This window comes from Trichechus manatus, unplaced genomic scaffold (assembly GCF_000243295.1).
Source record: "Trichechus manatus latirostris isolate Lorelei unplaced genomic scaffold, TriManLat1.0 scaffold00031, whole genome shotgun sequence".
Lineage (NCBI taxonomy): Eukaryota > Metazoa > Chordata > Mammalia > Sirenia > Trichechidae > Trichechus > Trichechus manatus.
The window spans coordinates 13,855,642-13,869,311 of record NW_004443967.1 but is presented as its reverse complement, the minus strand read 5'-3'; the positions used below and the strand labels follow the sequence as shown (position 1 = coordinate 13,869,311).

The 13,670-nt window shown below is 51.1% G+C and overlaps 1 protein-coding gene across 1 annotated transcript in view; it reads left to right on the top strand.

The window, feature by feature from the left end:
- The window catches only part of CHST15 (carbohydrate sulfotransferase 15), a 37,498-nt gene that overhangs the window by 19,788 nt on the left and 4,040 nt on the right, over positions 1-13,670 (top strand). The window contains exons 4-5 of the mRNA XM_023729882.1: positions 8,034-8,190; positions 13,146-13,293. Coding sequence (XP_023585650.1) covers positions 8,034-8,190; positions 13,146-13,293 — 305 coding nt within the window. The remainder of the gene's footprint in view (positions 1-8,033; positions 8,191-13,145; positions 13,294-13,670) is intronic.

Genomic DNA, 13,670 nt, shown 5'->3' with positions numbered 1-13,670 from the left:
GCTTGCTCTCAGGATCACTGGCCCTGTAAGCTGTGACTGGGTGGCAGACATGAGGGATGCTTGGTGTTCCTGCAAGAGGCTCTGCCTTCACTTCCTCGAACGTTTGCTGAGGACCGTGGTTGGATGCTCTGGAAGAAACAGGTGGACCCAGAACACTCCTTGTGTTCAAGGACCTAGTGGGGAAGAGAAGACCCCACCCAAATGCCCTGGTCAACAGGAAGAACGTTGATGAGCTCTGCACCGTTTGGATGTTCTTAGGCCTAAATGTGGATGTTCTCTCTGGCACATAGTGAACCTCACTGGTGTCACGTACATGTTACGGCCTAAGATGTCCCGGACGCTTTCCCCAGTCAGCTGGCCTGGCCAGACCCGCGTCATGGGGCCTGCCAGTGGGAAGTTCACGGTTGTGATTCATTGTGACAGAAGGGCGGTCTTCCCAGCGATGGTTAATGGCCTTTTTTCCTTGTAGGAGAAATACATATACTCATTATCGATGACACTGTATCAGAGGTTGGACAGTTATTGATTAGTGTTTTGAATTTGGAAGCCAGCAGATGGAGACTAATGAGGCGAGTGGCTTTGGCTTTCTTTTGTAACCACCTTTTTCAGACCCTCCACGTGGCCCAGATGGCGGGACGTCAGGAGGAGGGGGAGTTGGAGGACATGAGTGTGTCCCACCCCTCGGGGGCTCCTGGCTGAGGAGATGTAAGTGCTCACGTGTGTGTCGTTGAGCACGAGGAGCCCAGGGAAGGTGGGGCTGGCGTGGCCTGGGGGGCCAACCTGGAGCGGTCAGCTGCTCCCGGCCGTCCACACCTTCAGCATCAGCCTCAGATCCTTTCTCAAAGCTTGGCTCTCCGGAAAGCTCCTTGCGCGGAGCAGAAACTGGAAGAAATGTGTTGCAGCTCCAGAGCACCGGGAGCCTGCGTTTACCTGCGTTGAGCCTGAGCCTGAAGCTTGTGCTTGGAACCTTTTGAGCTAGGTGACCTTGGGGGGCCCCTCTGGGGACTGACGTGTTAAAAACCAACAGAGCAATTAGATAGTGGTGACGTTTGCTCGACTTAATGAATATACTAAAACTCTTGAATTGTACACCTTAAACAGTAAATTTTATGGTGTGTGAATTACCCTCAATTTAAAAATAGTAAGAACAAAAATAATAGAGAAGGAGAAGACCAGTGACGGGGAGAGCTCTCACTGGACTGGTGACATCTGAGCCGGAACATAGAGGAAAGACTAAGGAAACCGTATTTAAGAACCAAAACTGTTAAAATCTAATGAGCTATTGTGATAACGGTGAAGATTAGCTTGTCTAAGCGATAAAAGACCATGCGACGTGTTGTCGGCTGCTGTTGAGTTGGCCTCTGACTCACCGCAGTCCCACGCACAACAGAACGAAATGTCGCCTAGTCCTTTGCCATCCCCATGATTGGCTGCGGATTGGACTGCTGTGATCCATAGAGTTTTTACTGACTAATTTTTGGAAGTAGATTGCCAGGCCTTTCTTCCTAGCCCATCTTAGTCCGGAAGCTCCTCTGAAATCTGTTCAGCACCATAGCAGCACACAGGCCTCCACTGACAGATGAGTGGTGGCTGCACATGCGGTGCGTTGGCTAGGAATAGAAGCCGGGTCTCCCGCATGGAAGGCGAAAATTCTGTCACTGAACTGCCATCGTCCCCATGCAGTGCGTACAGGCTTTAGTATAGATACAGAATATTTACTTGTCGATTACGTCCAACGTACTGCTCCACAAACGCTTGCTCTTCATGATCGCTGCGATGAAGTTTCCCATGTTTATCCTGAAGGCACGTTTGCTGTTCTGTACCACGCTGTTGCTGTTTACCAGTCTCCTATAACTGATTAACTAGTACCTTAACAGAATTGACTTTTGGTTCCTGATTAACTCTGCACCTAAAACAATCAAACACATAGGCACAAGAAAGAGGAAAAAAACAGCCCAAATGGGTAGCACCCAACCCTGGTTATGGATTTCAGTCGTTGGTTTGATTCCTTTTCTAACCTGTGAGGGTGGTGCCATGTCCTGTTCAGTCAGTGGAGTTTGGGGTCAGGCAGACCTAGGTGGTTAGGGCCGCAGCCCTCCTGCCTCCTGAGCCATGTGTCTTAGGCTGGGTTCTCTAGAGAAGCAAAACCAGTAAAGCGTATAAATATGTATATATATATAAAACCAAACCCTTTGCCGTTGAGTCGATTCCAACTCATAGCAACCCTCTTTTCTCATAGTTCTGGGGACTAGGCATCCGCAGGGCCGTGCTCTCTCTGAAGGCTCTAGGGAAGAATCCTTTGCCTCTTTGAGCGTCTGGTGGTTGTTGGCGGTCCTTGGCTTATAACTGCGTCACTCCAATGTCTGCTGCTGCCTTCGCATGGCCTTGTCTCTCCTGATGGGGACACCAGTCACTGGATTCAGGGCCACCCTGTCGAGTGCACCCTCACATTAACTTGATCACATCTGCAAAGACCCTATTTCCAAACAAGGTCACATTCCCAGGTATTGGAGGTCAGGACTTGAAAGTAAGAAGGCCCGGTGGTGCAGTGGTTAAGCACTTGTCTGCTAACCAAAAGGACGGCGGTTTGAACCAAGCAGCTGCTCCGTGAGAGAAAGACCTAGCAATCTGCTCTGTTAAAGATTACAGCCTAGAAAACCCTATGGGACAGTTCTACTCTGTCATATAGGGTTGCTCTGAGTCGGCGTCGACTCCACAGCTCCTAACAACAACAAATCCAGTAAGACCTCATCTTGATGACGTCTGCAAAGACCTGATTCCAGATAAGCTCATGTTCACAGGTGTGGGCGGTCAGGACTTGGACATACTACAATTCAACCCATTAGAATCCCCATCTGGATGTTGTGTCATGGGGTCTTGAGGCTCCCCGCTGGCCACTCCTATGTCCTTGCGGGGAGAGATGTGGTCATTTTCAGGGGCTCCAGCAGGGTTACAACCCAGGACCCATGCGCTATACTGGACAGGCAGCTGAGCAGCCCCTCCGTGTCGGCCCGCCATCACGGGCGCACGCCAGCACACTCTGAGATAACCACAGCACAGAAGGCCCATAATGTATTTGGACGTAGTATTTGGAATGGCTGTTGGAAACAGCCCTGGCCAAATGCTAACACCTGTCTGTGGATGGTTTGAGAGGAAGAGAAGGAGGTGGTCCCACAGGAAGGGAATGGGCAGCCCCAGAAGTTGGGGCTGGGGAGGGTGTTAGGGTCACCTGGGCCTCACCCCGCCCTGGAGGCCCCCTGCCCCAGTCCAGGCTGCTCCCACCACCCCAGTCCCTCCCTTCATGCTGGACTGCCCTAGCTGAGAAATTGCCCTCACATCAAACCAAAGCCTTTCTTCCTGGACCTTCTATCCACTGGCCTGTCCTTCAGAAGTAAGGGAAAGGTCTCCTCCCACTCCGAGACACCCTTTCAGCCGCTTGAAGATGGAGTCGGCTCCTCCAGGTGGAGCAGCTCCTTTTGGACTCCAATCTGCCTGCATGGAGCACAGTGACACCCTCCCACATCCTCAATGCCGTACCTCTGTTAATGCATCCTGAGATTGCATTAGAGTTCCTGCAGTTCTGGGATGATTCGTGATGAGTTTATGTCAACTAAGCCAGTTTTTCATGTTGGCCTCAGTCCTGTACCTCATCTTTTCTTACAGTTATTTTAAAGACAAAGAGGTGGACATTTCGATTTGTCTCCTTACATTGCAGCTTGTTACATATATGTGTGTGCTTGCCCCAGCTTTTCAGGTCCATTTGGATACGTATTCTTGATACAATAGCTGTCTTGTCAACATTGCTGAGTGATTTTAAGGCAATTAAGATCATTAACTTGCCCCCTCTCCCGTAGAGAGTAGTTGAGGGTGGTGGGGATTATGAAAGTGTTTCTTGGAGACATTCTTTGGAAGTCAGAGCCTTATTCTTTGGGAGGATCCAAACAGTGCTGCCCTGAGAGCAAGACCACCATTTTGCTCTGGACTTCCTTCTCGCTTCTCCATGGGGGACCCTTCTGCAAGTTCTGGGTCACAGTTCCGGGGTCTTGTGGAGGGAGAGAGATGCTGACATAACTCCTCAGGCTTCCTTGGAATTTGGGTTTAGAATCCAAACAGGAGGTCGTGGCCATTCATTATGGTGAAGCAAGTCCTTTTTCAGATATTTGCTGACAAAGTTACTGAAGGATTCGCTGATGTCGCTAAGACAGTTGCTCATTCCAGCATTCACGTGGGCCCTAGGGGACCCCAAAACCCAGAGGTGATTCTGTGGGCAGATCCAGAGTACCTGGAGGTGTCTGAGAGGCCAGGAAAGTCTTCTACCCTCTGGGGTCTGACTCTAACAGGCTGTGAATTTGACTCCCAGAAGGCAGGTGTCATGAGTTCATTTCACTGCACCCTAAACAGATGAAAATGTCCGACTACGTATACATACATCTGTGGTCCCATAAGGTTATAACAGAGTTCAGAAATCTCACCCAGAGAACAGGACACAGCAGACATAACTGGACTTGGCAAACGCAACGGCTTCCAGCATGCAGCACATGTCTCTCGTGTGTCTTGTATACAAAGTGATCGTGCTGCCAGGCGTGTAATGGTACAGTGCATATATAACCTGTAACACATATGTCATAATAAACACCTATGTTACTGGCTTATGTATGTACTGGACTGGACTTTCTATCGTTATTTTCAAATAAAAAGTTTACCGTATAACAGTGTACACTTCAACTCGTCGGCAGCAGCATCCAGTCTTGTGCATCGTGCATCTCTTGAGTGTTGGAGCGTTATCTCTGTTTGATTTTCTTTCAAAAATCTTAACGTGAAGTGTATCGTGGCTCCCAAATGCCACAGTACCAGTGCTAGTGAGAGCAGCAGCAAGAGGCAAAGGAGAAGTATTGATTTGGAAGTGAAACAAAAGGTATCCCATATAGCTTTGCTAAGTATGTAATATGGTGTTTGCACAATGTCCAAATCATATAACGTCCTATTTCACAGAACACATCATGGATGTTAAGTGATGCAGGACTTTAGTCTTGCCCAGGGTGGGGGTAGGTTCAGCTAGTTGCAACATTGGACAGTTCCCAATTCTTTTCTCAGGAATTACTTCTGTACTTGTAAAAAACTTGCATAGAATCAGTAGATTCTTTTTTTTTTTAGTTGTACTTTAGATGAAGGTTTACAGAACAAATAGTTTCTCATTAAACAGTTAGTACACATATTGTTTTATGACATTGGTTAACAACCCCACATGTCAAAACTATCCCTTCTCGACCTTGGGTTTCCTGTTACCAGCTTTCCTGTCCCTTCCTGCCTTCTTACCCCCGGGGTGGTGTGCCCCTTTAGTCTCGTTTTCTTTTATGGGTCTTGTCTAATCTTTGGCTGAAGGGTGAACTTCAGGAGTGACTTCATTACTGAGCTAAAATGGTGTCCGGGGGCAGTATTCTTGGGGTTTCTCCGGTCCCTGTCAGACCAGTAAGTCTGGTCTTTTTGTGTGAGTTAAGAGTTTTGCTCTACATTTTTCTCCAGCTCTGTCTGGGATACTGTACTGTGATCCCTGTCAGAGCAGTCGGTGGTAGCCGGGCACCATCTAGTTGTACGGAACTCAGAAACCAGCAGATTCTTTATGAAATTACTTTGTATTTAAAATGGAGGCAAGCCCAAGTGCTTTTGTTTTATTTATTAGGCAAAAATTGACAAGAAATGTTAGAACAAAGAGGGATCTCAGTATGGAAGGCTTGAGCCAGTGGTTGGGTTTTTCACCCAGTAATAATTTATGTAATAGAATTCCGGTTCCTCCAAAGAATTGGATGGCTGTGTGCAAGTCCATGATAAAAACACTGGACATGTATTTCTCCTTAAATGTAGATTCTAATGACAGGTTGAGAGGCATCGTTACTTCTCATTGATAGAGCTCCTTGGACTGAGTCACAGCATTGGCAGGACTGTTAGGATATGGGTGACACCAGTAAGGACATCCATCAGACTGATTGCCGTGTGGGACCCCTCGGCACATACAGCTGAACCGCATCCTGGGCCCCGCATGAGTCTAACTGTGGCTCATCCATTGGTCTTTCAGATGATAGCAAGTACAGCTGACCCTGCAGTGACAGATGCAGTGTGTCAGTCTTGATGCCTGTCCTCATTTAAGAGGGAAAAGAGCACAGCTGATGTTGGGGACACAGAGATAGGCTGGCATTGTGTCATTGCGGGCAATCACGTGGATGAGCATGGCTCTGTGGGAGAATGTGCTCGCTGTGCTGGCCGCTGCCACAGTCACTAAGCAGCTTTGATGACCAGTCATGAATCAAGTCCTTGGGAGAGTTTGGCTGAGCAGACTGTGATGCACAGAACAGCCTAGTTCCCATGAGCGTGTGGGTTCTAGGATCTCCACGGGCAACTCCCGAACATCTCAGGAGTTGTAGGAGATGTCCACTGTGGACATTGGCTTGGATGAATCCTAAAGGGCTGGGTTGAAGGCAGAGTCCCTGGGTGGCGCGTATGGTGAAGTGCTTGGCTGCTAACAGAAAGGTTAGAGGTTCGAATCCGTCCAGCATGCCTTGGAAGAAAGGCCTGGTGATCTACTTCCCAAGAAATACATTTGGAGCTCAGTTCTACTCTGACCTACATGGGGTCACCATGAGTCAGAGTTCACAGCACCTGGTTTGATTTTTGGTTTGAGGGTAAAGGCACTGTGCCAAGTGGGAGACACAGAGTGGAATATGACTGGTCCTGTCCCTAAGAACCTTTGCCTCCTGCTTTGACTATCATTCAAGGCAAGGGCTGGCAGGGAAGGAGCATTTGCAGCTCCTTTGGGGCAACGAGGGACCCCAGTTTTCGCAGGAGTGTGCATGGCTGAGAGCTGGGGATGGAAGCGTTGGGTGCGGTTGCCAGTGCTGAATAAAACCCCCAGGTATACAGGTATAGAAGAAGATTTTCAGAATTGTCCTCTCCAGAAAGAGGGACGCCAGGTTGGAGAAGCTGGGGGAGTAGAAAGTACGGAGCTGAAAGGAGAGAAGTGTTGACATCGCAGAGCCATGGAGCCAGGTTCTGCATCAGCCTAGCTTTGCCCTCGGCCAGGAGGGGCAGACGCAGCTGGGGACTTTGCGTGTGCAGAGGGGCTGGGTAGAGTAGTAGGGGTTACGAGGAGGTGCAGGCAAGCAGGGAGAATGCTGAGAAAGGCACAAAGCAAACAAAACGGATTTTTGGAAAAAAAAAAAAAAAAAACGAGAAAAGATAACTACCCTCTCTACAAATAGAAAAAGGAGTAGGAGACCCCACGCAGTTCATGTACTAAAACATTGTTGCATATATGTGGGTGGTGTCTGTATTAATATATCCCCGAGTGGTACAAGTGATGAATGCACTCAGGGTGCCTTGGAAGAAAGGCCTGGTGATGTACTTCCAAAAAATCAGCCATTGAAAACCCTGGGGAGCACAGTTCTACTCGGACACACGGGCTCGTCATGAGTGGGAGTCAACTCAACGGCAGCTGGCGCATGGGTAAACATAAGTCTACAGGTGTTTGCACACACATGTGGGGGTGTTTACACATTGCAGTCCCTGCCAATCTAGAAGGGCACACGTCATAAGTTTTTCAATGTCCGGAATGTCTGTGGAAGGAATTTCATGTGGAATTGCACAGATGCTCTTGTTTTCGTTGCCTCTGTTGGATAGAAACCGAAAGGTGCATACAATTTTCCTGGCCTCTCTTTGCTATTGTACAATTTTTGTGAGCTGGTGGTGTTTCAAAGCTCATGGTTCCTCTGAAAACAGGGCCGTGGCCTGAGGTGACTACAGGAACAAAAACACCTGCTAGGGGCTTGTTTGGGACCACTGCAGACGTGTTGGAATCCGCCTGAGCTGGAGAGTGCAGTGGTGGTGAAGGGCGGGGAGGCGGAGGTGGCGCTTCTGCACGGCACGAAGCACAGTTGTTGCGTTTTAATGATAATGCAGTTGCACGTGGATTTCCGTTGTCACCCACGTGGCATGATTTCACATCCACGGCTGGTAAAAATACCCATTTATTTTATTCACAGGTTGTACTCAGACTATCTCTACTTTGCAAGTTCGAATAAATCTGCAGATGACTTCCATGAAAAAGTGGCGGAGGCTCTGCAGCTGTTTGAAAATTGCGTGCTTGATTACTCCCTGCGCGCCTGCGTCTACAACAACACGCTGAACAATGCCATGCCGGTACGTAGGGGCGACATCCGGACCCCTGTCCTACTGGGCTGTTGGCCTGTTATTATGCAGGTGGCATTGCGGCTCTGGATTTTAGCATATAAACACACAGCTTGCTTTAATGTGCAAATGCCGCATACATCGCCTTTGAGAGGTGGCTAATGCGAAACCAAATATTCATGGCCGTAAAAGTGGGAATACAGATGGGCCCTTTCAGCTGGCTCCGTCCTTTCTTCCCTGCTGCTGACCGACACAATGCCACTGCCTCCTTCTGAGGGAGAAGGAGGGCGCGTTTAGGAAGATTACCATATAGTGCAACTTGGAAAACACGCCCGGCAATTAGAATTGGCAGGCTCTGGGACATCCAGCTCTCGGACTGTTTGAAGAGCGTTCTAGCTAATGGCAGAGTGTTTTGTTGGATTAAAAAATTCCCCACCGGCTCTCAACTGAAAAACAGTGTCCGTATTGTCCTCTTGTTTTCCCATCAGGAATGTATCTGTAAGTCTCTCGCCTTTGTGATGGTGTTGCCTTAGCCTTGTTTCGTTTTCAATGCACAGGAAGCTGTTAATGGTGAGTTCAGCGTGTCTTAGCCGGGGTGTGGTTTTCCTCTGCGCGGTACCCGCTGGACTGTTGTAAATTCTTCTTCTGCAGGGCCACATGTAGCCCGTGACCCCTCCGAAGTGAAGCTAATGCAGTCACCTGCCCGGGGTGGGGCTTTACAAGCCCTGCTCTGTTCAGCGTGGCCCGCACGGTGAGACATGAACGGACAGGGTTTGAGGTGGAGGCTTGGGACTCCCTAGGGACAGTGGGGGTTCAAGGTCAAGAAGCTTCACTCGGTCTTCTTTGTTATCAAGGACGTCTTATCTGGAAGGCAGGGCACTAGCTCTGGGCAGGGTGCCAAGAGGCAATAGATACCATGCTAGGCTGTCCTGCAAGAGTTTATAGTTGGGCAAGGAAGATGCAACAGTCATACAGATAACCGCAGAATCGTGCCGGGGGAAGGGGGCGTTGGGGCCAGATGGTGGTGTGGGATCAATTCCCAGCTTGATAATTTACTAGCTGGCAACTCTGGGCAGTTAGTTTCTCTGAGACTCTATTTCCTGAGCCGTGAAATGGGGGTGATAATACTGCTTTACTAGGTTGTCGTATGGCTTAGAGATTGACTGTTGATCAGTTCATTCATGCAGGCATTCATTCTATGTTCTGGGCCTAGCTCTGAGTCCTGGGCTTACAGGGTGATGGGACAGGCATGGTCCTGGCCTTCAAATGCACCTCGCTAGCGGGAGTGAGATAGGGGCCAGTCCAGGGAGCTCTGGCCACCAGCAGAGGCCATCTGAGACCAGTGCATCAGGGAGGGCTTCCCGGAGGAGGTGATATCTGTGCTGAGGCCTAAAGGATGAGTTGACAAGGGAAACGGTGGGTACGGCAGGTGGCAGTAGGTGTCCAGGTGGAGAGATCCGCACCTGTCAAGGCCTGAAGGCACCGAGGAGTTTGTGGGAGGGAAGCGTTTTGCTTGCCTGCAGCACAACCCATGTGGCCGGGTGGGTGGCCTGGTGGGTGGTGGCTGAGGAGGTGGGAGCAGGGGAGGCGGCCTATGAGTGGGACTCCATCCCCAGGAGCCAGATGAGCTTTGTGAAGAAGTTTGGGCTTTATCCTGAGGGACATAGGGCCCCACGGGAGGCTGTAAGCAGGGGGTGGTTGTGGGGGTTCTCATTTTAGAAGATGTGGGTGCATGGTGGCAGGTGACTGGGGGTGGGGTCCTGGAGGGGTTGGGGAGCCCAGGACGGAGGCACAGGGGAGTGGGGATGCCTGCAGGAGTTCCAGCGAGAGGCAGTGGCTGAGTGGGGGCAGTGGCAGAGGGCTGGAGAGCCGTGGAGGCGTCAGGCACAGTTAGGAGGAAGAGTGGAAGGGACTCCCTGCTCACTTGGATCGGGGTGGGATCAAAGGGAGAAGCCCGAGATGGGTGCACGTTTTCTGGCCTGCGGGTCTTGTCCAGCTTTGGGCCACGTGCCCTCGCCTTGTTGTCGGTCGGCATCGAGTCAGCTCTGACTCATGGCGACTCCGCGTACGGTGGAATGAAACGCTGCCCGGCCCCGCGCCGTCTTCCTGATCCTTGGTGTGTTTGAGTCCATCGTCGGGGCTGTTGCGTCAGTCCTTCTCATGGTTTCCCTCGTGTGTGTTGGCCCTGTGTTTAACCAAACACGCTCGTCCTTAGCTCTTGGTTATTACTGTTACTGTCTGTGAGCGGGATTCAGGGCCATCCGTGTGGGGCCTGGAGGAGGCAAGAGCCAGTTCCTGGAAGAAATGGAGGTGGGGCGTCATTCACAGGACATCTGTGGGCTTGATTAGTTTCTGCAGGCATATACTGGACGCCTACTGAGTGCGCAGCACCAGGCTCAGTGCGGGAAGAAACCACCAGCCCGCCTGAGGCTCTGTGCCCAGGATTCCTCTCCCCTCCTGACCTGCTGCCACCCCGAGACCACCTCTGAGCCCTGCCCAGGCCTGACTCGCTGTTGGTGGGGCCAGAGAGCTTGTCCTTTGTGAGTGGCTCCTGGGTCGGGGCTGAGGTTGTGCTGTGTGTCCCACGAGTGTCTCCTGTGTGTCCCTTGTGTGTCCCATGTGTCCCCCGTGGTCCCCTTGTGTCTCCTGTGTCCCTTATATGTCCTCTATGTGTCCCTGTGTGTCCTGTGTGTTTCCCCCATGGCTGTGGGGCCATCTCAGAGACTGTCATAGAGAGGGACATCAGGCACTGGTGGGCTTGTGGCCTCAAGGGCATGTGGTTGCTGGCATAGGAGGTCTAGTTTAATCATCCAGCATTTATAAAATTCTGTGCAGAGAAAATTAGGGAATTCCTGAGCATTATTAAATGACATGATTTGAAATCCCAGACAGCCTAATTATGAACATAAGTTTGCAGCGTCATCAGGAAAATGACATTGCTGGCCGTGTCTAAAGCCCCAGCACCTTATAAACTTGAGAAGGGGCTTGAACCCGCCTTAGTGGGGGCTTGAACCTGCTTTAGCGGGGGGAAATGGTGATACAGGCCACTGAATTGTACATCTAAAGTGGTTGAAATGGGAAATGTTTTCATACATACATATATATGTATAACACTACCCAAGAAACAGAACAACAGGAACAAAAAGAAAAAACCACCCTATCCGAACGCCCAGGTCCTTTCCTTCCAGAAAAGTCTGCAGTAGCAAGGGTGGGTTCTCTGATGAGATGAGCCTCTTTGGGCTGCTTCCCCAGCCGTGGTCCTTCCTGCCGTGAGCCTGAGAGGGAGAGAGAATTGACACGTTCTGTGAGGCCGGGGACTGAACAGCGCCACGTTAATGAGTCCTTCGCGTTGGTGGCGACACATAGTTACGTTTCCAGGACTAACACGGACTCATTCTCTCTAGCTTTGGCCCAGCTTGAGGTGTTTGTCATGAGCCCGTATATCAGGTAACGACAGAGTGTGGGCTGGATGCAGCGAGTGAATTTTGGAGACATCGCATCCCCTCTAATTGTTTTTCTTCCTCCACGTCCTCCTACATGGTTAGAAAAATAACGAAACGGGGAAGGAATAGCGAGAGCTGAAACTGTTTAGTGTTGGTACTTATCTTGTCAGATGTTTCAGAGCCTCATTGCTAGCACTGTGCAGCACTCCCCCAGACAACCCCGTGGAGCATTGGGGCGCACTCCTGGGCTGGGTGGGCCAGTGGGAAAGCCGTGGTCCCTGCCTTCAAGGAGCTCAAGGCTGAGCTGGGAAGAAAAGGGTACATTTAGGGAGAGGGTCTGTCTAAACAAGTGGAAGGCTGGGGAGCTGGGAGGTGGGCCGTGTAGAAGGGGATGAGTTGCAGGTTCAACCAGTCCAAGGACTTTCTACCTGTAGGAGTCACTGGGGGTTTGGCACAGGGAGGGGCTGGCTGTGACAGGGGCAGTGGGTGGGAAGCTGGCGGCAGATGAGGGCTGGTTTGGGACAGAGAGACAGTGCTGGAGCAGCAGTTAGGAGGCCGTGACAGCACCCAGGCAGGTACCGGTGGGGCCTAAACAGGAGAGCAGTGCTCAACTAGGCAGTGGTTGGAGATGGGACGGGAGCAGGGTCCCTGAGCACGTGGGAAGGGGTGGGGGCGAGAGTGGAGGCGCTGGCGAAGGGGGGCTCAGAGAGAAAGGGGAAGGGGCCGTGTTCTTGGAGCTTACAGCTTGGCATGGGAAGGAGCAGGAGGAGGACAAGGACCAGGACGTGTGTAAGGAGAAAGAAGCCGATGGCTGCGTTGAGTGCTATTCAGCTGCGCACAGTCATGGTCACGGTGCTTCAGGCACTCAGAGACCCTGGGCTGTCTGCGAGGGGACTGCAGTTGTGTCTGCACAGCCTGTGTGCAGCACTGGGAGCCGAGAGGCAGCCAGGGGATCAGGCAAAAAACATCTCTGCCATTTTCAAGTCTGAGGCTTCCTTCCCTCTTGACGCCCGTGTTTCATTACAACCATTGCGACCTTGACCTCTCAGTCTCTTCACCCCTGAAATGGTGGTGTGGCGCTACTTCCGGGGTTCCTGTGAGGGTTAAATGCTGCTGGGTAGCACGGACAGTTAAGTGCTTGGCTACAAACTGAAAGGTTGATGGTTTGAGTCCACCCAGCGGTGCCTCACAAGAAAGGCCTGGTGATCTAATTCCAGAAAATCATCTATTGAAAACCCTATGGAGCACAGTTCTCCTCTGACACACACGGGGTTGCCATGAGTCAGAACAGACTCGAGGGCAACTGGTTCTATGCGTGGAAATGCGTTGTACGTGAAGTGCAAAAACCCTCCGGGAAGAAACACCACCTCACGTTAAAATCCACCTTGGAGGTGATGGTTTGCTAGTGTTCCTCTTTTGTATTGTCTGATCATGAAACACTGTAACACGTTTGGAAAAGTGTCTTCTGGTGCAAGGGGAGGGGATATTTTTCCTGAGATAATGTTGCTGTCTTCTTTGTCCCAGGTGAGGCTCCAGGTAGGCCTGTACGCGGTGTATCTTCTGGACTGGCTCAGCGTCTTCAGTAAAGAGCAGTTCCTCATTCTTCGCCTGGAAGACCACGCGTCCAATGTCAAGTACACCATGCAGAGGGTTTTCGAGTTCCTGAACCTAGGTACGTACGCTGTGCTTCAGACGGAAGGAGTGGAGCGCGAGTTTGTGGACGCTGGCTCTTTCCGGAGCCCCTGAGTCCAACGTAGACTCTGTGAGCAGGTTGGGGCGGCTGCGCTGGGAGGCTGATTCAGCACCTGTTTCTCAAACCTCAGCTGCTCATGGTGCTTGTGCACGTGTGTGAGGGCTTCTCTGAGGAGGGAGAGATGGCTTCCCTCTGGGGGTTCACGGTGTAGTGGAGGGAGACAGGAAGCCGCGGCTCAAATAGCGGGGAACCGGGAGGAGAAAGCAGAGGGAGGTTAGCATCATCACGAGTGGTACGCACAGCAGGATTGGGATCATGGCTGGCTGAAGACACTGTGGAAAACCTCCTGGCAGGAC